General features: G+C 35.8%; 2 protein-coding genes across 3 annotated transcripts; both read left to right on the forward strand.

Moving 5' to 3' along the window:
• The first annotated feature begins 5,322 nt into the window (after positions 1-5,322).
• On the forward strand, positions 5,323-9,912 carry LOC109070796 (epithelial membrane protein 3-like). Its single transcript, XM_019087307.2, has 5 exons — positions 5,323-5,482; positions 7,224-7,312; positions 7,720-7,822; positions 8,456-8,596; positions 8,893-9,912. The coding sequence occupies exons 2-5, from the start codon at positions 7,235-7,237 to the stop codon at positions 9,066-9,068; spliced, it is 498 nt and encodes a 165-aa protein (XP_018942852.2). The 5' UTR covers positions 5,323-5,482; positions 7,224-7,234; the 3' UTR covers positions 9,069-9,912.
• Positions 9,913-10,889: 977 nt separating this feature from the next.
• LOC109070795 (protein FAM83E-like) lies at positions 10,890-23,148 on the forward strand. 2 transcript variants are annotated; one of them, XM_042733733.1, is made up of 10 exons: positions 10,915-11,326; positions 12,501-13,236; positions 14,423-14,569; positions 15,511-15,635; positions 16,680-17,105; positions 19,055-19,108; positions 19,212-19,259; positions 19,368-19,578; positions 21,448-21,630; positions 22,657-23,148. In XM_042733733.1, the coding sequence occupies exons 2-10, from the start codon at positions 12,769-12,771 to the stop codon at positions 22,843-22,845; spliced, it is 1,851 nt and encodes a 616-aa protein (XP_042589667.1). In that variant the 5' UTR covers positions 10,915-11,326; positions 12,501-12,768; the 3' UTR covers positions 22,846-23,148. The 2 variants fall into 2 exon arrangements, with proteins under 2 accessions (XP_042589668.1, XP_042589667.1); XM_042733734.1 differs by lacking the exon at positions 21,448-21,630 and having other exon boundaries at positions 10,890-11,326.
• Positions 23,149-23,252: the final 104 nt, after the last annotated feature.

Raw genomic sequence — 23,252 nt, forward strand, 5'->3', positions numbered from 1 at the left:
TTTTTGTGTGTGCAAAGAAAACAAAACAATTTCTTCTTTTCCATGTCAGTCTTCGACATGCGTTTGAGAGTATCACAACACATGGTCTTACGGGTTTGGAACGACATGAGGGTGAGTAATTATTGACCGAATTTTCATTTTTGGGTGAACTATCCCTTTAAGATATAAAGATTGTCTGTAAAACTCTTTGAAACAATGTGTTTTGTGAAAAGGGCTAAATAAATACATTTGACTTGACATGTAGTAAGACAAAACACCCTGAGAACTGATTCTCTTACTCTGACCACATTCCCTCTACAATCCTTCTTTTGGACATCAGGACCCTCGGTGGTCTTCATGTACACATTCTCCTGACTTTGTATTTTCTCCAGCAGCGAGGCTCTGTCTGCGAGGAGGTAAGCCACCTGTTCACTCAAGCTGATGGGAATAATATCAGCCAGAACTTCCTGAAGTAACATCTCGGAGATCTCACTCCTCTGTGCTTCTGTAAGCATGAATTCAAATGTCATGAGTGGTGAAGAGCGAGTCTGATGGAGGAGAGAACAGACAGAAATGCACCTTGTTGCTGATGGATGTCATCCAGAGTTGCATGGAACGTTTCGTTTCCTTGCTCGAGATGTAAAGCCACAGAGTCTCGGGTCTTTGTGAGACTCTTAATGTGATTGATTTATTGCTGAACCTAAGATCGAAGAATGACAAGGCTGCAGTTTCCTTTTTGTGTATATTCTTCAATGCCTTGCATTTCTTTTTCATCTTAACAGCTACTTTTGTGTTCCACAGAGACCACAGTCCAGACACAAGTAACCAAACAAGTGACGAGTCTCCAGATTTTTTCTTCAGCCGTGCTCACCTTTTCAATCTCAGCAACACGTTCCTTCTGCAGATCTTGTATCTGCTGGTTGAGGGATCTCACGGTACTTTCACTTTTCGTGTAAAGCTGCCACAGCAGAGACAGATGCTTATCGCTAGAGGCCGAGGAACCCAACCCTTCCTCCTGCAGCCGCTGCTCCATGTCCTGCAACATCGGTCCATCCCAAACAGATATGGAGATGAACATACAGATGTTCTATCTATCTATCTATCTATCTATCTATCTATGGATTTGGTGTGTTTTAGATGTTGTTTACGGTTTACACTAAACCCGTGAGCTGTTCTGCTAATTTTTTGCATATATTTTATTGTTGCAGATCGGTTGCGCACATCAGTTTTTCTTCCTTGAAACGACTTAGCAGATTGCCAGCATGAAAACATTGCAACTTTCTGTTACTTAATAAACTGCGAATAACACACAAAATAGTACGAGGTAGGCTATATTGCTATAACTTCAGATTGATGTTAACCAAATTCGGATCGTGATGTGTTTCCCTTTAAAGAAAAGTAAAATGAACAATTGACCACGTAAATGTCTAAACAGATCTTACCTGTGCTGTGCACATCTCTTGACGTTATTCAGAACCATTTAATTACTTATCGTTCAAGGTTATTATTTTGAAAATTTGTGAAAATTCAGTGAAGCACACACACAGACACACACACGTTTGTTTTTGTGAAAAGTGGGGACATTCCATAGGCATAATGGTTTTTATACTTTACAAACTCTATGTGCTATTGCCCTACACCAACCCTACACCTAACCCTACCCCTTACAGGAAACTTTGTGCATTTTTACTTTTCTCAAAAAAAATCATTCTGTATGGTTTATAAGTGTTTTGAAAAATGGGGACTTGGGTTATGTCCTCATAAGTCACCCTCTCCTTGTAATACCTGTGTCATACCCATGTCATTATACAAAGTTGTGTCCTGATATGTCACAAAAACATGCACACGGTCCCGCTCCAAACTCTGCTGCAGTGAGTTCAGTCGAACTTTTCTTTTCATGTAACTGTAGCGTTCTAATGGAACTTCTGAACATTCACGGTCGCCTATGGATGTAATAATGAATTGCTTTAAGTATTTTTCAGCATTTGCGTGGAATTCACGTTCATCAGGCCGTGTGTGTGTGTGTGTGTGTGTGTGTGTGTCTGTGGGATGTCCTGCAAAAAAACCCACAAACCCCTTAAGAAACGCGGTTCCATAAGTAGCCTATAAGATTCATTCCACCAACTTTCTTTGAGATTTTAAACATTCCATCAGACTTTTCGTGTTAAATTCAATTCTGCTTTTCATGGTTAAAGACATTGATGAAGGACACAAAAGTCATCCTTTTCATGGAATGGCCCAGATAAAATAAAAAAGATAAGATAAAAACACATAGCCTGCCCTACATGAACATAAAATACTGAAATAAACTACTTTAGATCCCCTTCCTCATGCTATTCTCACATTGAATTAACATAACTAGATAAAAAATAGTTCATTTTAAGTGGACAGGTTAATTTTTGGAGCAGATCAGATTAAAACACTTCATGGGGGATTTATGGGTGTGAACTGATGTTTCTCTGGGTGGTCTGTGTTTCCTCCAACAGGAAATAATTCTCCAGATTACTCCATGTACTGTAGGAGTTTTCTAATTGCCCAAACTACAGCATGCGACTATCCATGAACAGAAGGCATGAATATAATTATCAGATTAAAGAATCTAATACAGTAATAGCGGTAATAACAAACATATCTAAAAAGATATGTATGTATGTATGTGTATATGTATATATAGATATAGATATAGATATGTATGTATGGATATATATATATGTATGTATATACAGGTCCTTCTCAAAAAAATTTGCATATTGTGATAAAAGTTCATTATTTTCCATAATGTAATGGTAAAATTAAACTTTTCATATACTTATGATTCATTGCACACCAACTGAAATATTTCAGGTCTTTTATTGTTTTAATACTGATGATTTTGGCATACAGCTCATGAAAACCCAAAATTCCTGTCTCAAAAAATTAGCATATCATGAAAAGGTTCTCTAAACAAGCTATTAACCTAATCATCTGAATCAACTAATTAACTCTAAACACCTGCAAAAGATTCCTGAGGCTTTTAAAAAAACTCCCAGCCTGGTTCATTACTCAAAACCGCAATCATGGGTAAGACTGCCGACCCGACTGCTGTCCAGAAGGCCATCATTGACACCCTCAAGCGAGAGGGTAAGACACAGAAAGAAATTTCTGAACGAATAGGCTGTTCCCAGAGTGCTGTATCAAGGCACCTCAGTGGGAAGTCTGTGGGAAGGAAAAAGTGTGGCAAAAAAAACGCTGCACAACGAGAAGAGGTGACCGGACCCTGAGGAAGATTGTGGAGAAGGACCGATTCCAGACCTTGGGGGACCTGCGGAAGCAGTGGACTGAGTCTGGAGTAGAAACATCCAGAGCCACCGTGCACAGGCGTGTGCTTTTGAACCAGAAACAGCGGCAGAGAAGCGCCTGACCTGGGCTACAGAGAAGCAGCACTGGACTGTTGCTCAGTGGTCCAAAGTACTTGTTTCGGATGAAAGCAAATTTTGCATGTCATTCGGAAATCAAGGTGCCAGAGTCTGGAGGAAGACTGGAGAGAAGGAAATGCCAAAATGCCTGAAGTCCAGTGTCAAGTACCCACAGTCAGTGATGGTCTTGGGTGCCATGTCAGCTGCTGGTGTTGGTCCACTATGTTTTATCAAGGACAGGGTCAATGCAGCTAGCTATCAGGAGATTTTGGAGCACTTCATGCTTCCATCTGCTGAAAAGCTTTATGGAGATGAAGATTTCGTTTTTCAGCACGACCTAGCACCTGCTCACAGTGCCAAAACCACTGGTAAATGGTTTACTCACCATGGTATTACTGTGCTCAATTGGCCTGCCAACTCTCCTGACCTGAACCCCATAGAGAATCTGTGGGATATTGTGAAGAGAAAGTTGAGAGACGCAAGACCCAACACTCTGGATGAGCTTAAGGCCGCTATCGAAGCATCCTGGGCCTCCATAACACCTCAGCAGTGCCACAGGCTGATTGCCTCCATGCCACGCCGCATTGAAGCAGTCATTTCTGCAAAAGGATTCCCGACCAAGTATTGAGTGCATAACTGAACATAATTATTTGAAGGTTGACTTTTTTTGTATTAAAAACACTTTTCTTTTATTGGTCGGTTGAAATATGCTATTTTTTTTTGAGATAGGAATTTTGGGTTTTCATGAGCTGTATGCTAAAATCATCAGTATTAAAACAATAAAAGACCTGAAATATTTCAGTTGGTGTGCAATGAATCTAAAATATATGAAAGTTTAATTTTTATCATTACATTATGGAAAATAATGAACTTTTATCACAATATGCTAATTTTTTGAGAAGGACTTGTGTATATATATATATATATATATGTATATGTATATATAGATATAGATATAGATATGTATGTATGGATATATATATAAACAGTTTTCATATACGGATAAACTGTAACACATTTACATACAGATACATTTAGTATGCAGAGGATCATTAAGAATCACCCAACACACTATTCTGGGGAATCAAACAGAAGCAATAATGATTTATTTGTAATGGCACAAAAAAACAAAAACAAAAACAACAATAAAAAGAATTATGAGATTATGAAAGGGGGGTTATCTTGCCCCACCTGGGAAAAACTAATCTGAAAGGATTATGCATCTTGGCAATGTAATTTAAATTTACTGAAATAGAATATTTCATAATGACAAATAAAGTAAAGGAGCAGTGTTACAGAGAGAGGAATCTGAAAGGCAATTACATTCAACATTTTTTAACTCTGAAAACATGTCACAGTATAGCAACAGTTACAATGAAGTGAGACTATTCTACTCAATTTTCGTTTTTTATGACTTTAGATTTTACGGTATTGTTCTTAGGCTGTGGAATGATTAAATAACAACAAATTAAATAACAATAAAAAATGTAAAAAATCACACACACACACACACGCACACACACACATTTACTTGGCTTTCTAAATGTGTACATTCCATTAACTTCTTCTGTTGTTATATTATGTAGATAATTATAAATACTATACCCTAACCCTCACAGAAAATGTTCTGTATTTTTTTAGAGTTTTATGTTGTTTTTACAAAAGAGTTTGTTTCTGGATGTCCCCAAAATGTTTATACTGTATATAATTTTTTAAAATGTAAGAAATAATAAATATTTATATATATTTAAATGTTAATTTATACATATTCACAAGTACACAAAATAGTTTTATCGCCGAATCTATATCAGAACATCAGTGCATTGACTGTTGTGTAGATATGTAACAGACTCTCTCTGGGTTTGGGTGGACACACAACTAGAAGCCCATTTTTAGTTTGTAAAACAAACCCAGAGTTTTTCAGGAGCTGTGAAGGAAACTCCTCCTCAGACCAAGCCTGCATTCCTCCCTGGACCGTTTTTTCCCAAACGTGGGGTACTGTGAAGAGTGTGTGTGTGTGTGTGGAGAGGGGAGTAGACCTGCTGAAGACACGGAGGAACAACACAGCACTTCAGACCAAAGATCTGTTGATTCTACAACTACACAAGGTAAGCTTGATTTTTACATCTTTAACAACAAAAAGCATTTCCACTTCTAAAGTTATAGTTTATGTGCATTAGAAGAACCATTAAAGTGCCATATTTCTTCAGAAAGCTACTGGATGGATGTACTGGTGCATAAAGAACCCAAGGTCTTCACTTTTACATTATTAATGCATGAGACTATAACAACATGCTCACACAGAACCTAAAAGTCACATCAAGAACCTTTAAAAAAACAATAACTATAAAATAGTTAATATGCAAAAAGCGCTGAACCTAAGAAGGAAGAACATTTATTATTAATCAGAATCAAACTATATGTTCTCTGAGATATTCTTGTTTGTTGGTTTTGTACATACAAACCTTACAGCAGAAGTACAAATAAGCTGCAACCAAACAGACTAGAAGACTACTGTATGGAATCCAAAATGTCTTAATTAATTACATGTGATAGTCCGTTCTACATTGCTGTAAGATCTAGGTACTTTTATGAGCTGTAATTACAGCTCATCTGTGTTTACAGTGTAAAGAGCATCTTGGTAAAGTCTTGAATGGCACTAAAGAGAAATAAATATCCGAGTCGGTGCCTAGAACGCGTGACAAGCAGCTCCTTCATGTAAACATGGAGAGGTAGGGTTTGAATTAATGAAAACCAGAGGTGAGGAATGTTGACTAAATACGTAATCTTAAGGCCACCACAAAGGGCCTTTTGGTCTCTGGTTTGGTAGGTGTCCTCGCATGCACCGTGAGATATTTTCACTGCTCTGTTGTGACAGAGGGGGTGTGCAATCTTGGGATCAGCTTGTGTCATTCCCAGTCTTCCTTCTCTATCCTGATCCGTCACACAGTTCATATTTATGAATGGACATTTTGTTTGTTCAACCAAAAGTCTCTGTTCATCTTTTGGATGGAAAAGTCATGCAAGGTTTGTGGTATAGCCATGTTTTGCATCTCGGAAAAGTGACGATGGAAAAGCGTCTAGCAGTGAGGTGAAAACTCATTTATAGGTATGATGCCAGTGAAGTATTATTATAGCGCTTGAATCAAGGTTCACACGCAAGTCCTACATTTTTCCCTGGAAAAGTCGCCATCAGCAAATGGCATCATTTTGATTAACATGGCATCATAGTCATTACCATTCAAAAGTTTGGAATCATAACTGGATTAATAATTTTATTCAACAAGGATGCGTTAAGTGACAGTAAAGACGCTTAAAATGTTCCAAAAGACTTCTATTGCAAATAAATGCTGCTCTTTCAGAGAATCCTAAAAAACTAAATGTAGTACGGTTCCCACAACATTGATAATAATAAGAAAGGTTTATCAAGCAGCAAATCAGCATATTAGAATGATTTCAGAAGGATCATGTGACACTGAAGACTGGAGTAATGATGCTGAAAATTCAGCTTTGCATCACAGGAATAAATTGCATTTAAAAATATATTCACATAGAAAATTGTTATTTGAAACTATAATAATATTTTTGATCAAATAAATGCAGCCCTAAAGACTTAACGCCAATTTCAATCTTTTGAATGGTAGTATGAATGGGATGCACATAGAAACAGGAGATCTGTTTCATTCTGTTCGGTTTCATTCAAATCCGGAGATCAGACACGAACTACTGCTGTTTACACAGAGCTCCTTAATGACGGCCACATCAAACACGCTGATTAAATCCCAAATGATTCCTCAGTTTTTCTGTGAGATTCAATTTCTCAACCAGCACCTTTTATTCTGCCTGCAGGATCCACCAAAATGGCATTCCTGTTGATGTTTGTGACCGTTCTGCATTTGGTTACCTTAGCCATGCTTTTCATTGCCACTATGGAGAAGGTTAGTCGTAATGCCAAAGATATCTTACTCATAGTTACTACAATAAAGAAACATCTGTCTACTGAGCAAATGCATCAGAGTTCTGAGGTCATGCATGTTTATCTATCAAAATACATTCAGAATTGTAGGTTAAATTATTTTATTAAATAATTTAATATATCAGGTAAAGATAAAACATTTTTACTTGCATTTTTCCCCCTATGGTATTTTTTATTTTTTATATATATATTTTATTATACCCTTTTGTTTGATTATACACTTCTATTATTGTGTTTTATTGCTGTTTTTACACTTTCTTTTGCATTTTCTTGTACTGACCTGAAGCTTCTTTATCTAAAAAAGCTATACAGATATATATATATTTTATTTGTTGCATTTTATTACTTTGTATTATTATCTTGTTCTAGTCCTGGTGGTCTTGGGGAGACAGAGAGAACATGGATCTCTGGTATAAGTGCACCTATGAAAACGCCACAGAAACCTTGTTATGTGCTTCTGCCAAAGACAGCGGTGGGTAGCTAACACAATCAAATAATGAATATAATCACTGGATTCAATCATCAGAGTCCAGGAGAACTGGTGAATGTTCACAAAACTGCTGATTTGATACATTTTCAAATTGCAAACAGGCCTAATATTACCTATTTTGATGATGCTGAGTGCAAAAACATCCATAAGATTTTTCTGATTATTTATATTTAATCAGCTTCAAGGTTAACAAAAGCAGTCAGATGTCAAAAGTTTCTGTATCATTTCACTTGCAATCTGCAAATAAGTGGAAAAAGCATAAATATTAGGTATAAAATAAATTCTTAAGAATGACTCATACACGTGAAATTAGTTATAAACTGGCTCAGATAAAGACAGGAAATGTGTCTTAATCTGCTGATTAAGGAACAAAAAAAAACTTCTCCACCTTACAAATGGTTGTAAAATTATATGAAATGCATCATATTTTGTGACGTGCTTTAGCAAAACATGCACTATTTTTTTGGAATCGGCACTTAAACTTAGTCCGAGTATCCAAGTATTGGATTTCTTTCAGCAAATGTGACACAGGGCAGTGTTATTGAACTATAATAACTACATGTACTTGTTAAAGGTAAGTAACTGTTGTTGTTCGTGTGTGCTTTTCTCTCTCAGAATGGCTGCAGTCCGTCCAGGCCCTCATGATCTTGTCTGTGGTGCTCTCTTCCATCTCCTTCATAGTGTTCCTCGGACAGCTCTTCACCATGTCCAAAGGAGGTCTTTTCTACTTCACTGGCTTTTGCCAACTATTTGCAGGTATATAAAATCAAACTTTGTATTTATTTTTGGTTACACTTTATTTAAAGGTGTCCATGTTACAGTGCAATGATAGGTTTACATTTAAATACTGAATGAATAATATTAACTACATGTACTTACTATGGTAAGTATGTAACGTGTAACAAGGACACCTTAAAATAAAGTTTTATCTTATATTTATTTAGGTAGGGAGGTAGACAGAAAGTTCATATCATAATCTCACTCCCTTTACAGTACCATATGTGCTGCCCCCTTGTGGTCACTTTTTTATTCTCACTCCGTTCACACTGCAGGTTTTGCAGCGTTTGGGGCTGTTCTTATCTACACCTTTCAAAGGAGTGCGATTCTTCAAGATTCTCGTGAACTGGAAAAGGGTCATTTTGGCTACTGTTACATTCTAGCGTGGGTGTGTGTGCCCCTTTTACTTGTCAGTGGAGCACTTTATGTGCTTTTGCGCAAACGGGCCTGATTTTCTGCTTAACACCACACATGTAGGCTACTTTTATTAGTTTAGTCTGCTATGAGATTATACAGTATTTACTTATGGCGCTGATTAGGTGAGCCAGTTTATGATATTGCTTACTGTTATTTATTATAATAACATTAGTTTTTAGGACCAAACTCTCAAAACCTGCTTTGCTGCAACAAAGTTGCAACAAAACTTGCTGTATTTTCCCGTAGTGGGGAAACTGCTGCTCTAAGTTTGATGCTGACAATCAAGTGGGATTTTGATGCAAACTTCTTTTTTAAAGGAAAATGAAAATTTGCTCAAATATTTACTCACCCACAGGATATCCAAGGCGTACATCCGAACAGATTTGGAGAAATGTAGTATTGCATCACTTGCTCAGCATTGGATCCTCTGCAGTGAATGGGTGCCGTCAGAATGAGAGTCCAAACAGCTGATAAAAACATCACAATAATCCACATGAAGGAAAGTCTGTGTTTTGAATAAATCCATCATTAAGGTGCTAAAAGGCCTAGCTAAAATATGACTCCTCTATCCATAATATTTCTTACTCCAGTGAAAAATTAGTTTAGTCTGAATCAGGAGAGAAATACGCACAGATCAAGCACTGTTTACAAGCCAAACAGTCCAAAATGATTCTAAACAAATATTTCAGTAGATTTTGATGTGAGAGAACAACAGGAGATCGACCAGAGGACGTGTTGTTATGAATTATGAACTGTTATTTTGTCCAGAAGCGACAGTTTAAAATGAAAAGGCCTCAAAAATGGATTTGTTTATGGAAAATGTGCATGTTTTCACTTCACAAGATGTTAACTGATGGACTGGAGTGCTTGTGGATTACTGTGATGTTTTTATCAGCTGTTTGGACTCTGATTCTGACGGCACCCGTTGACTGCAGAGGATCCACTGGCGAGCAAGTGATGCAATGCTACATTTCTCCAAATCTGTTCTGATAAAGAGAAACAAATGTTCAGCTAATTTTCATTGTTGGTTGAACTGTTACTTTAAATAATGCTTTAAGGAAACTGGAGTGTAAAAAACACAGAAATGTTTCTTTCGAATCAAATCGTCAGAATTCCTAAAACTGGAAATGTTAAAACTGTCCTTTTTTCCAATCCTAAATATGTGCCCATGTGCATTTGTATTATTATGTTTTTATGTATGCAAACTTTATAAATAAAATATTTTTTAACAATGACAATAGTAGTTATGATGTTTAAGGTTAGAGTAAACCTTCAGTGCAACAATGAATAAACAGAAAAGAACAATTGTACCACTAAAATGCTGCAGTTCAAGTAGGATCAACAGGTGTCCACTAGAAAATGTTTGGTATCGAGTGAGACATGGTGCTCTTTAAGTGGTTTACATAGTAATGAGATTGAATCAGTAAAAATAGTTGTTACTTTGTAACAATCTGCACTGCTAATTGAAATACTTAATATTGCTCTAACAAATCTGTATCATTGTGTTTAGTTGATTTGTCAGCACTACAACACACCATCATACTACACATTCTCTGCTTTGAAAAGCACTGTTGATTCTGTCTAGGCACAAAATAAACATTGTTGGCATGACACTACACATAGATGTGGTGATTAAAGAGGAATGTGTGCATTAATTGCACGAGTTGCATGGAATTCCAGTAACTTGTTCATGCAAAACCCAAAAGAGAGCAAAGGTGAGCTCAGCATACTTTCTTCAGTGGATTAAAACACTCCTTCGAACATGTAGCTTCCCTGCACGTGTCTAAACATCTAGTATATTTCTTGTAACCTCATGTCCATGCAACCAGAGGTGTATGATGTGAAAAGAGACCGCTAGGCAGGTGTTGAGTTCCAACCTCGCCCCCTTTTGACTGTAGCTGGGAGGGAAGGAAGGTCTCAATCTCTGCTCCCCAGAGAAGACTGGCTCGGCTGGTAGAACCAGTCACGATAGCGAGCCGGCGACAGGGACGTGTTTACTAAAGACACAACAAGGACAGAAATCTAATATCGGACTTGGGCCGAGGGAGACCAGAACATGTTTTGGGGATGGTTTGCTGATTATATGCCGATTTAAGACGTGGATTTGGGCGAAAGCTAAAAATGGGCAGATCGCAGTGTTGACTAGTTGCTCACATTGGCTGGTGACGGGGAGTAATTTAACACCAGACAGAGAGAGGCCATTTAGAATGGGAGGAGATAGCAGCGATATGTCAGAACTTGACGGAAAGAGTCAATGGACTGAGGGTGTGTGAGACAGACGGGCACAGACGGGTAAGTCTCAACTTTTAGTACATAATCTGTTCTTGTAAAGTATGGCTGTAAAAAAGATTTTGGCATCAAATATGCAAAGAGTAGTACATTTACAAAAGTAGTACTTTTAAAAAGAGTATTTATTAATTAAGTGTGAACTTAGTGTAAAGTTTTTGGACACTTAATTGCATGTTATTTGTAATTAAAGGTTAAAATGCAACTGGCTGACCTTTAGAGTGCTTTTGACCTGCTTAGGACTTAATACATCTTTATGTAATTTCATAATTACTTTTGCTGTCTCTTGAAATATGGATGAAGTTAACTGATAATACAAGCATTTATGGTGGTAAACTAAAATATACTTGTAATTTTATTTCACAATGGTCCTTGTGGAAAAGAAGTACACTTTAGTTTACTTAAAAAAAGAGTCTTTATTAATTTTAAAGCATATACTTAAGTGAGAACTGGATTCTCGGACACTTAATTGCATTTTAATTGCAATTAAATAATAATAATAAAAGAACCTGTAGTTTAATTTTACATTAAATGCAGTTAGCTAAACTTAAAAAGGGCTTTTTGATTCACTTAAGTACATTATTATATGCCATTTTATTTTTATTTTCTTTTGAAATATGGTTAATGTGTAAATTTATGGTAAACTGAAGTATACTTTAATATAATTTCTATTAATACTTGTATTTCGTGTATTTTTTATGTATTTGTCATGTATTTTACACATTTGTAATGATGATGTTGTACAACATATTAACTTTAAATGAAATATTAAATGACAATGCAGTTGAAATTATGATCAAGGAAGGTACTGTGCTTTAGTATGTTAGTAAACACATCAAAATAAGTGTACTTCTTTAAAGCACGGCAAGTTTATTAAAGCATTTATTTACAATATACCTTAAAGTATACTTTTAATTTGACATGATTACAATGTGCACATTTTAAATTGTAACTTTCTTTAAGCACACTTAAATAGCCTTTTATTTAATTAATATTAGATAATGCAGTTTTTGTAATGTATTTAAGATTTGAAGTACACCACAAGTGCACATTCAATACAGTTAAGCACACCTCTTTTTCAAACCAAATAATAATAATAATAATAATAATAATAATAATAATAATAATAATAAAATAAAAAAAACTATTGTTGCTGTTTTCCCTCGTGTCTGTATTACAGGTCATTTCAAAGCTCTCCAAATCATCCCAGGACGATGGCAACAATTCCACCATGAAGTTTCCAGCTTTTCTATTGACTCTAGGTGTTTAAAAAGAGTTAAATATCTTCAACACATGAAGAACTATCTCATCTATCTGAATAATTCACCAACCTCCTCCTCCAAGTAACTTAGAACAGCTGCCATTTGTTGTTTACATATCAACATGTAATTTTCCAGTCATTTTCCTTGTAGTAGAAGGATATCTCCAACCGTCATCAGGCTCCAATCATGTCAAACACTCAAGAGCAGAGCCTCAACGAGAACATCGTCTTCGCTCCACTGACAGAGTTTAATCCAGACTTCTTGCACTGCGAGGAAGAGCGCTATTGTGTGGAAAGCCTAGTGAGCTCCGGTCATGAGGCTTTCTACACCAAACTCCACCAAGAACAAATCGGATCGTTCCTGTCCCCTGGCGAGGTGAACCAGATCTCCGGCTGGGCCGAGGACTATCATCAAAGTGATGCAAACCAGGAGGATGGAAACGGTGAGATGGAGGTCGGCTCTGATGGGGAGGACTTCTCTGGACATTATTTTCCAACAGAGTCCGACACTCCGGCACCATGCTTGGAACTGGGATGGCCGGAAAAGACAATCTGGATGGACATGGGACAGATTCACATCTACACCAACCCTCCTGCAGAGCAGATGCCCACCATACGGGAAATCCTCAGGAGACACCTACAAGCAGCCACTAAGGTAAGACAGGGCTGTTTCTCAAAAGCGTTCTCAATGGTTCTGTGGTCTAGGGTTATGATGCTTTTAGGAAACGCAGCCCAGATCCTTGAAGCTAAAACAAAGAGGTTGACCTTAAGGTCCATCACACCAAGAATGATGGTTACTACAACAATAAAGATATGGATTTAAAAATCGTTCTTAATTGAAAGAAATAGCAGATTCACAACACAACAATAGTGATAGCAGCACAGAAGAATGATATCATTGGAATCCATTTTTTTTTTACTAAACAATTCATATAGTTGTTATTGTAGTTATCTTCATGGTTTTGAAACATGGTTTAGATTTGGTAAATAATTATCATAATTTTAATGGTAAAAATGTTACAGTAACTTTACAGTACAGTAATTTATTAATGAAATGATGAAAAAATTTAATGGTAAATTTTATTTTTGTAACTGAAAAAACAAGCCATCTTATAATTTACAATGAAAAACCGTATACTTACATACCCAGAATTCCCTGTGTGACACTTCAAATTTGATGGTTTTTCATTTAAATAGTTTTCTTTTGGTTATGTACATTTTGGTTTTATGTTCTGTCTTATGTTGTTAAATGAATGTTTATTGTTTTATTTTAGTGTCATGTGTGAAACAAAGATGGTGTTTTATATTTTTTTGTGCAACTTCCATATACAGTATGTCTATACATTATCTATATACTTATATATACTGTATTAGTATTTACAATAGTATATCTTTTTTCTGGCAACCACAGCCACATTTTTTAATCTATACATTTAACAGGTATTGCTACGTTTGTTAAAAAAAAAAAAAGTTAAAGTTAAAAAAAATAACACAAAACTATTTTGAAAGCAGACATTTTAGAATAATGTTGCATATGAAGATTCATCCACAGAAAGTCTGTTAGAACGTTTCCTGTAAACATATATATATATATATATATATATATATATATATATATATATATATATATATATATATATATATATATATATGTATATAGATATATATATATATATATGTATATATATATATATATATATATATATATATATATATATATATATGTATATATATATATATATATATATATATATATATATATGTATGTATATATGTATATATATATATATATATATATTTTATTATTATTTTTTTTTTTTTTTGTTGCATGTGTTGGGCAGCTGATTGCTGTTGTAACAGATAAATTGTCGGACAGCACCGTGATTGGTGACCTTCAAAACGCTGCATCACGGGGGGTTCCTGTGTACATCATCCTCAACAGAAGATCCGTGGAAGAGAACTGCTTTTTGCATCAGCTTCAACATCCAGTGAGTGGATACAGTAAACTAAATCTAATTGAAAAAAGAAAAAAGTAAAAAAATTTAAACTTAAAAAAAAGGTAAACTGACCTTATTTCAGCTAATTGCCAAGACTTAAAAAATAAAGGTTGAAGTACTAATTTAGTGTCCGCAAAGAACCTTTTAGTGAACAGTTTTCTTAGTGTGATTAGCATTTTAAAAAGCAAAAATGTTTTTTTTTTTTTTTTTTATCACAACCTTTTGTGGAAAATGTTTCATGGATGTTAAAAGTTCATCTAAAGAACCTTTTTTTTTTTTTTTTTTTTTTTTTTTTTTACATTTTGTTATTTAGTTTAACTTAGCGTAATAAGAAAAATTGACAAAAAGACAAAATTAACTGAAATTAAACTGAAAAGAAAATATAAAAAATATTAATAAAAACTATAATGGTATCTCAATCATCTTCAAATAACATACAACGATTAACAAATCAGTGTTCTGCCTGATTTTGATAATATTCAAGCCAGTTATATAACCTTTAGACCACAAAACCTCCGTGCACACCTTAACAGACTGAACTTTAGGCTGTTTCACTAAACAAAAGACATAGACACACCTTAGTGGAGAACTCTGCATCTGTTAGCAAATGTTACTCTTCATCACAGAGTATATTTCTCTTTCTGTGTCTGTAAATATGAACTCAGAAGAAGATCTCACAAAGCAGTGATGAACAGGTTCAGCCACATTCATCTGGTGCAGATGATTGGTGTGCAGTTGTGGAATGCGTGGGTTTAAATCACTCCACATCTCTAAAACTTAACAGGAACTGACCTTTGGTTAAAAGCTGAAATTCCTAAAGTTTTCAATGCATTGGAAATCAACAATCGCTTGAGCTATGCATTCATGAGGAAAGGTTCTGAAACATTCGGTTCTGCGATGTAGTTCACCGGAGTCTCTTCCACATATTCCAGAATATCATGGTGCGCATTCTTGGAGGTAAGACCTACCTGACCCGCGACACTAAGATGGTGGTCGGAGAACTGAAGGACAACTTTGTGTTGGTGGATCTGGAGACAGTGATTTTTGGGAGCTACAGGTAAAGAACGGCTTCATACAGTTATAGAGCTCATAAACCAGCCAAGAAACACATTAGCTGCAGTTGAAGACTTGCTCTAGGGAACATGGGTGGGAACCTTCCTGGATTTGAACCAACTTTTGGGTTGCCAGCTAATACCTTTAAAGACTTTAAGCCACACCACCCCTACATTATACAGACAATTAGAGAAATTAACAGTTTGTGGGAACAATTCGTTTGTCTCTTTCACAGCTGTTAAAGTACACTACTGTTAAAAAGGTTTTTTTTTTTTTTAAAGGTAGTTAAAAGTTTATTTAGTAGTTTTTTTTTTTTTTTTAAAGAAGTCTCTTATGTTCACCCAGGCTGCGTTTATTTGTCCAAATATACAGTGAAAACAGTAATGTTATGAAATATTATTACAATTTTGAATAGCTGTTTTCTATTTGAACATATTTTAAGATGTAAATTATTCCTGTGATGCAAAGCTGAATTTTCAAAAGCATTTATTAGAAATGTAAATCTTTAGTAATATTTTCTAATGCATCCTTTCTGAATAATTTCTTTAAAAAAAAAAAATCTTACTGACCCCAAAATTTTGAATGGTAGCCTACTATCAATAAAGAGTGACTTGTTCCCCTAAAATCATTTACTGTACTTTATGTCAAGTTATTTAAAATCCATATGGTTCCACATTTAAACAATGGACTCACACTGTCAAGCTCCAAAAGAATAAAGTAGCACCATAAAACTATCATAAAAATATCCCATATTACTCGTGAGTGATTTTTTCTTTGCTTTTGAGGCTTTTTTGAGATCGGAATGATTTCGAAAATATAAAATTCCAAAAATATATCACATTGAAAGCACGTCATTGGCTGTCACGAGCCAAATGCGTAATGAGGCACCATGTTTGAAATATGTGGAAGAATGAGTTTTGAATTGCGCACGAGTCATATGGACAATTTTTATTAGGCTAGAATTTTATGGTGCTACTTTTTGGGAGTTGTACTGTACATCTTAGAAACCCTTTATAATCTGTTGATTTGTTTTCTGTGTCTTGGTCAGTCTTAGCTGGAGCGATGCTCACCTGCACCGCCAGCTAGTCACAGTCATCAGCGGCCGCGTGGTTGAATCTTTCGATCGTGAGTTTAGGATCCTCTACGCTGCCTCGCTCCCAGTCCCGGATGCGTGGAAAGCTGGAAAACCAGCTACCGAGCCCAAACCATTTAAAAAACTAAAGCCATTGAACATTAATAAAGTCGAACTCGCAGAGTTTGTCTCCAGTCCTCCACCTCCACCTGCTGACAGGCCCCTGGACTGGGAGGCGATGGGGGTCATCCAGAGATTCCCAGACAGCCCTCTTAGTCCACCTGAAGCTGCTGAGGTACCCTTTCATCATCGACACCTCCTGGACAGACATCCGGGAAGATGGGAGGCGCCCTACAATGACTTTAACAGCAGACTTGTGCAAGGGTATCCAGAGGACGGCAAGTAAGTAAAGCATAGTACACATTTATTACATTATAAGTGATGGTCTCACAGTCACTTAAAGGAATAGTTCTTACAAAAATATGAGAAAACTACAGAACAACTATTTTAAACAGCCTTTGAACAGATTAATTTGCATAAAATACCACCAGTTTAAAGGGATAGTTCACCCAAAAGTGAAAATTCTGTCATTATTTGCTTACCCTCATGTTGTTCCAAACCTGTAAGACAGGTATTTTCAGAACACAAAATGAGATATTTTTTGATGAAATCCGAGAGCTTTCTGACCCTGCATAGATCAAGGTCCAGTTCGAATCCTGACTCAAGGACCTTTCCCAATCCCGCCCTCCTTATTATGATCTGTCTTATTATGATAAAAAAGGTAAAAACCCTAAAAATAAGTCTTAAAAAAGAATTAGCTGACCTGAAAGTGTTATGATAAACAATATAATTTGACTAAATATAATATTATTTTGTGATGTTGTGCCACAAAAATACAATGTAGACATCACTGTCTTAAACTTTTACAAATTTGTTAGATTTGTGTTTAATTGAAAATAAAGGCAATTATAAAATATATTATTATATCCACCTTTTTCTTCAATGCGGAAGTAAGCCGCTATAGGAAAATAACGAGGAGAATAACAACATGCAGTAAACGGTAAAACTGTTTGCACTACAAATCAGTGTGCTCATAATTAAGATAATGCATAAAAATAATATAAGACACATGATATTTCATAAAGAATTTAAATGTAATGTTTTGTTCAGCTAAAAATAGCTGGATGGAGTGGACGCAGATGAGACCAGAAGCCAGACCCATAGAATTTACAAATGGCCCCGCCCATTTTTACGACAAGAAAAAGGTGGATATTTGCCGTTGAAAGTCTTGGTTGCTATAGAAACAGTAAGCATCCTGAGATGTTCGCTCAGGACAGCGCAGGCGCACTGGCTGGCCTAGCCTGAATAATACATGCTATTTGAGCAGAATAAACATTTATGAGACAGTTGTCAGATTTCTTTGGTGATTTCAAATATGAAATTTAATCGCAAGCTTAGTGAACAGTTTTGGAAAATTTTATGTTCCCCATTCAAAGAGATAGGAGTTGCATTGCATGTCCGATAGGTGTTTCAAAGATAGCTGCTGAGTGACATAACTTGTCTTAAAGGGACTTTTTGATATATAACAGATAAGGGGCATTGTTAAGGTCATTGAATGCTGAATCCGAAATTCTCATCCAAAATTTTCGCACATTAAAAATAAATACGACCTCACATTGTGTCAATCACATTTTCACACTGCCTCCAAAACTTTTGTCTGTCATTAAAAAAAATTGGAAAATGTTTGATTTTCTTTATTTTTGCAACGGTAGCAAGCATTTTGATAGGAAGGGATGAAGAATACAAAAAAAAAAAATAAATAAATAATGAAAATTTTGGACTAAGTGGGCAAATACCTTTAGGCATGACACAGATCTGTTATAAGTTCATTGTAAGCCATAGCTTCACAGGGCTTATTGCTTTTATTAAACGGTTATTCCATATACGTAGTGAGGTTTCACTAAATAAACAAAGTTAATAAAATATAATGATATTAATAGATACATTATTGTTCCGCCAAACAATGTAGTTCCTCAGAAACAGTTGTGGTTGCAACAAAGTGGTTGCCGAGCAACACACAGACATAGCAATATACAAATATACAATATTTCATGGCGCAGTTTGTTTGTAGAGTTATTTACAACAGCTTCGAATGTGGCCCATCAATCAGAATCAAGGACTAGAACTATCCATTTTATAACATGATTTCATATTCTCTAAGCTGCGAATTCTTCAAAGATCACAATCCTGAATCTGCTTCCTATTGTGTTTCAGATTTAGGTCAAATATTCATCCTTGGAGGCTTTTTCTGTACAAACATGTTTATTCAGTCTTATCTCGTTGCATTTCAGGTTTAGTTCAATGTTTCTGTCAGATATAAGGCATACAGAATATCAAAGACCAAGGTCAGTATTTCTCAAAAGGCTTTTCATGTAATCTCATGCAGTACATACAGATGTATTGTTAAACATGTTTGTGCTTAACACACATGGTCTTTTTCTGTTGTAGGCGACATTACTCTCCAGGAGATATGCATAGCAATGAGGTGGTGAACAGGTAACTATTACAACCGGTCCAAAGGAGACATTCAGAAAGACCAGTAGACAAAAGACACATATTTAGATAGATGTTAACAAAAGTTGTGCTGATCTCTTTCATCCAAAGGCCTCTACAGATTCCTGACAGAATCACGTATCCTCTACTGAATGCTGAGGGTGAGGAGAGGTTTCCTGTGTACAAATCTCGCACTCACCGTATGGACATGACATCAGAGGAAGAGCTTGGGGCCTCTGGGAGACGAGAGCCTTACCTGAGGAGGGACAGAGTTTTAGGAGATACGATGAACCCTGAAGGAACCACACAAGCTAATTTTAAGGTATGTATGTATGTTAACATATAACGATGTTCAGCCCTAAAATTTGATTGCATGAGCCAGATTCTGAGCTCCCATAAAATTGCCTATATATGTCAAATAAATTCTATATTAACTCTTTCCCCACCACTGACGAGTTGTCTCATCTTTTAGAAGACAACGCTTCCCTGCCAAAGACAAGTTTTTATGGCTTTTCGTGTTTTCACTGTTACACACTTGGGGGCGCTACTTCTGAACGAGTACAAAACCTCCCGAACGATATTTTTATTTTTTTTTTTTAAGTAGAGGCTCTGATCTTTATTTTGGTGTATTGAATATTCAGATATTCATACAGCAAAATATACTGGAGGCCATCAAGTTTTAGTGAAAATCATCAAAATCGCTGGCGGTGGTTGGCAACTTTTTAAAAAAAAAAATGCTGGCAGGGAAAGAGTTAATATGATATTATTATGTAATTGAATCTAAAAAAATTCTGTATTGATGAATTCAATTATTCATTATTCATCCTTCCAAGTCATTATTCATGACAACAAAGATTCATTTGTAGCAGATCTATACAGGTGGAGCTGGGAAAGGTGGAGAGCAGGGTTGCCTTGTTTTCGTAACAAAACCCGCCCAATTTCTACTCAAGCCTAGCCCAATCGTGCCCAGTCGTGTTTCAAGGGGGGTCCCCCTCGTGTGCTGCAACTTCTACCACAAGCAATAAATAAGTATTTGAATGTTGAGCAGCAAACTCATTGGCTACCGATACAGGAGAGAACCAATCAGCTGTGACATGTAATAATGATGTCATTATCATATTAAAGGGGTCATATGATGTTGCTAAAAATAACATTATTTTGTGTATTTGGGGAAATGAAATGTTTATAAGGTTTAAGGTTCAAAAAACATTATTTTCCACATACTGTACATTAAATTTTCTCCTCTATGCCCTGCCTTCTGAAACGCGTCAATTTTTAAAAAGCTCATCGGTCTGAAAAGCGAGGTGTGCTCTGATTGGCCAGCTATCCAATGCATTGTGATTGGCTGAAAGCCTCAGGTGTGTAACAGAAATGTTACGCCCCATAACATATTGTGATTCCGTGTCCCAGCATGACAAGACAAAACCAATAAAACCCATTACAAACAAGGCATTTGTTGCATCCAGTGGGGACATAATTACTGATTATAATGACTTATACTGTCTTTTTACGCGTTGCATTGCATTGCGCTGCATAAACATAAAACAATGTCTGCATTTGTGATCGGAGAAATGACAAACAAGTGCTACTCTGCACTGCTCAAAACTTGTGTTTCAATCATCAGTGGCAAATTCTTTAAATATGAAAACATACTTACAGACTGTGAATCAGGATTGGTTGTCTATTCTCTCAGGATCAGGAAACAGCGTCACCACGACGTGACGGTGGCAGCAACAGTACTACAGCCAAAGTTACATCTTCTTTCTTTGTGCGAACATTTGGGCGATGTTACAAAAATCTTCCCACACAGTAACGTAGACATGTGGGGGCATGTTTAAACGAGAGAGTGCGTGGACGAGTCTTAACTTTTAAATAGAATATCTCTTTGGGTTTGAGACTTTATTCTTTGAAGCTTTAGGGATCTTATCTATTCATGAACAGCTTGTAACACTCCAAAGAGAAAGGAAAACTCGAAATCACGTCATATGACCCCTTTAAGTCAGACCTAATGGACTGTGCCACCTAGAGTTTCATGCCAGAACTTTGTATAAACACAGACACATACACATGTATAAATCCTTTTTTTATTATTACTGCTCTCATTGCCACCATTTTATGAAAGCTGCAAGTCACTCAAGGCCATTCATTACAGTTATTTTAGTTTAGTTAAGGGATGTTGCTTGCTTTTCACAGGCCGTCAGAACTGTCACGGAGCAAGACTTTCAGCACTTTGAGTGACATTCTTAAGCGGGTCAATGCACGTGCGAGTTCCTCAGGACAGCAGAGGACAGACAACCCGGCGCCAGGCGTCAGCAAATCCACACTAGACCTCAATTCACAGCGTTCAGACACGCCATCAAACGCTCGAACCACCGTAAGAGAGAACAAGATTTCTCATTCATATGCACTTTCTGTGCCAGCTGTCAGATAATCACACAGTTAGCACTAAAAGAGCCATTAAAACTCTCATGTTACCTCTGATATTTCAGGCACATTTCATGTCATTATTAATAGAACATTGTTATTTTGAATTTATTTCCGTGTACCACATCTGTGCCATGTTTACAGTAAATACATGTACAACTGAAGCCTAGAAGAGAAATATTCTAGATTTAAAATATACAACATCACACTGTCTCAAAAGTACACATAGAGTTTAGGGTCAGAAAGTTTTTTTTTTTTTTTTTTTTTTAGAAATTAATACTTGTATTCAAGAAGGGTGCAATAAAATTGATCAAAAATAACATGAATTTAAGTTGATGCCAATTTCAACAAAATGAATGAATAAATAAAATTAAATAAGCAGCACAATTGTTTTCAGGATTTATAATAAAAAGAAATGTTTCTTGAGCACCATATCTGCATATAAGAATGATTTCTGAAGGAACATGACACTGAAGACTGGAATAATAATGTTAAAAATTCAACTTTGCCATTCACAGAATAAAATAAATTTAAATTCATATTCAATTAATAAACAGCTATTTGAAATTGTTTTACTAAATTTTTTAACAAGTAAATGTCGAGCCAAAGGTACTTTTTTCAAAAATATATAAAAAAAATCTTACCAACCCCAAACTTTTGAATGATAGAGTATAAAAACAACTCAAATAAATATTACATTAAACATTACATTACTGTGATCGTTCTTAAGAACTCTTGTTATTGTAGGATTGGTCTTGTAGGCTACTTTTTAAGGCTATAACACTACATTGTTAATGCATAATCAGAAGTTCATCCTCCTAGAATTTAATTAATTTAATATAATTTAAATGTTTTTATTTTATTTTATTTCATTTTATTTTATTTTATTTTATTTTGCTGGTATTCTTAAAGTGATTAAATGAGCCAGATGTTCCTTTGTAACTTTAAGATATGACCCACTTCTGTTGTCTTTCAGAACTGTGATAATCTGCCCCTGACTCCAGCTCTGGCACTTATGAAAAAGAGAAATGATGAGGTTAAATCGGGACTGTTGAGGAGCATGCCCACTGTGTTCACATCTGGATTCAGAACTCCCAGCTTTGGCCTGCAGAGGGAGACATGGAGGTCTCCGTTCAGAAACCATAGAAATGAGGAGGAGCACTGATGTTATGCAGGAAACCCCAGATGATGACATCACCAGTGTTGCAATAATTCCCACATATTTAAATATGTAAATGTCACTGTAATAAACAGGACTGGGGAAAAAAGGGGATTTTCCTGCTTACAGACAATAAATATTTATCAGCAATGATGTTACACTTGAAAAATAAGGCTATTAATATATGCATGATTTAAAGGTGTTATTGAAAGATGGGATGGACTGTCTTTGAATTTTAAAGGCCAGATGTTTATACTGCCTACCGTTTAACATTCTAACTAGATTTATAAAATCGAATACCACAAAGAATTTTAGAGGCTGGCTCGTTTTATTTAAATATACTGTTCATTTTATTTTTGTACATCCACTGGTCAAAAAGGAAAGTTGTTTCAGAGATTATTCCCTTTGTAATA

The sequence above is a fragment of the Cyprinus carpio genome, chromosome B11, assembly GCF_018340385.1.
Source record: "Cyprinus carpio isolate SPL01 chromosome B11, ASM1834038v1, whole genome shotgun sequence".
Lineage (NCBI taxonomy): Eukaryota > Metazoa > Chordata > Actinopteri > Cypriniformes > Cyprinidae > Cyprinus > Cyprinus carpio.

Bases quoted from the DNA above. Each gene is read 5' to 3' on its own strand.
- LOC109070796 (XM_019087307.2), top strand. From the start codon at position 7,235: ATGGCATTCCTGTTGATGTTTGTGACCGTTCTGCATTTGGTTACCTTA. The intron at 7,313-7,719 runs GTTAGTCGTAAT...ATCTTGTTCTAG, and splicing joins TCATTGCCACTATGGAGAAG to TCCTGGTGGTCTTGGGGAGA. The intron at 8,597-8,892 runs GTATATAAAATC...TTCACACTGCAG, and splicing joins CTTTTGCCAACTATTTGCAG to GTTTTGCAGCGTTTGGGGCT.
- LOC109070795 (XM_042733733.1), top strand. From the start codon at position 12,769: ATGTCAAACACTCAAGAGCAGAGCCTCAACGAGAACATCGTCTTCGCT. The intron at 13,237-14,422 runs GTAAGACAGGGC...TGTGTTGGGCAG, and splicing joins ACCTACAAGCAGCCACTAAG to CTGATTGCTGTTGTAACAGA. The intron at 17,106-19,054 runs GTAAGTAAAGCA...GTTGCATTTCAG, and splicing joins GGGTATCCAGAGGACGGCAA to GTTTAGTTCAATGTTTCTGT.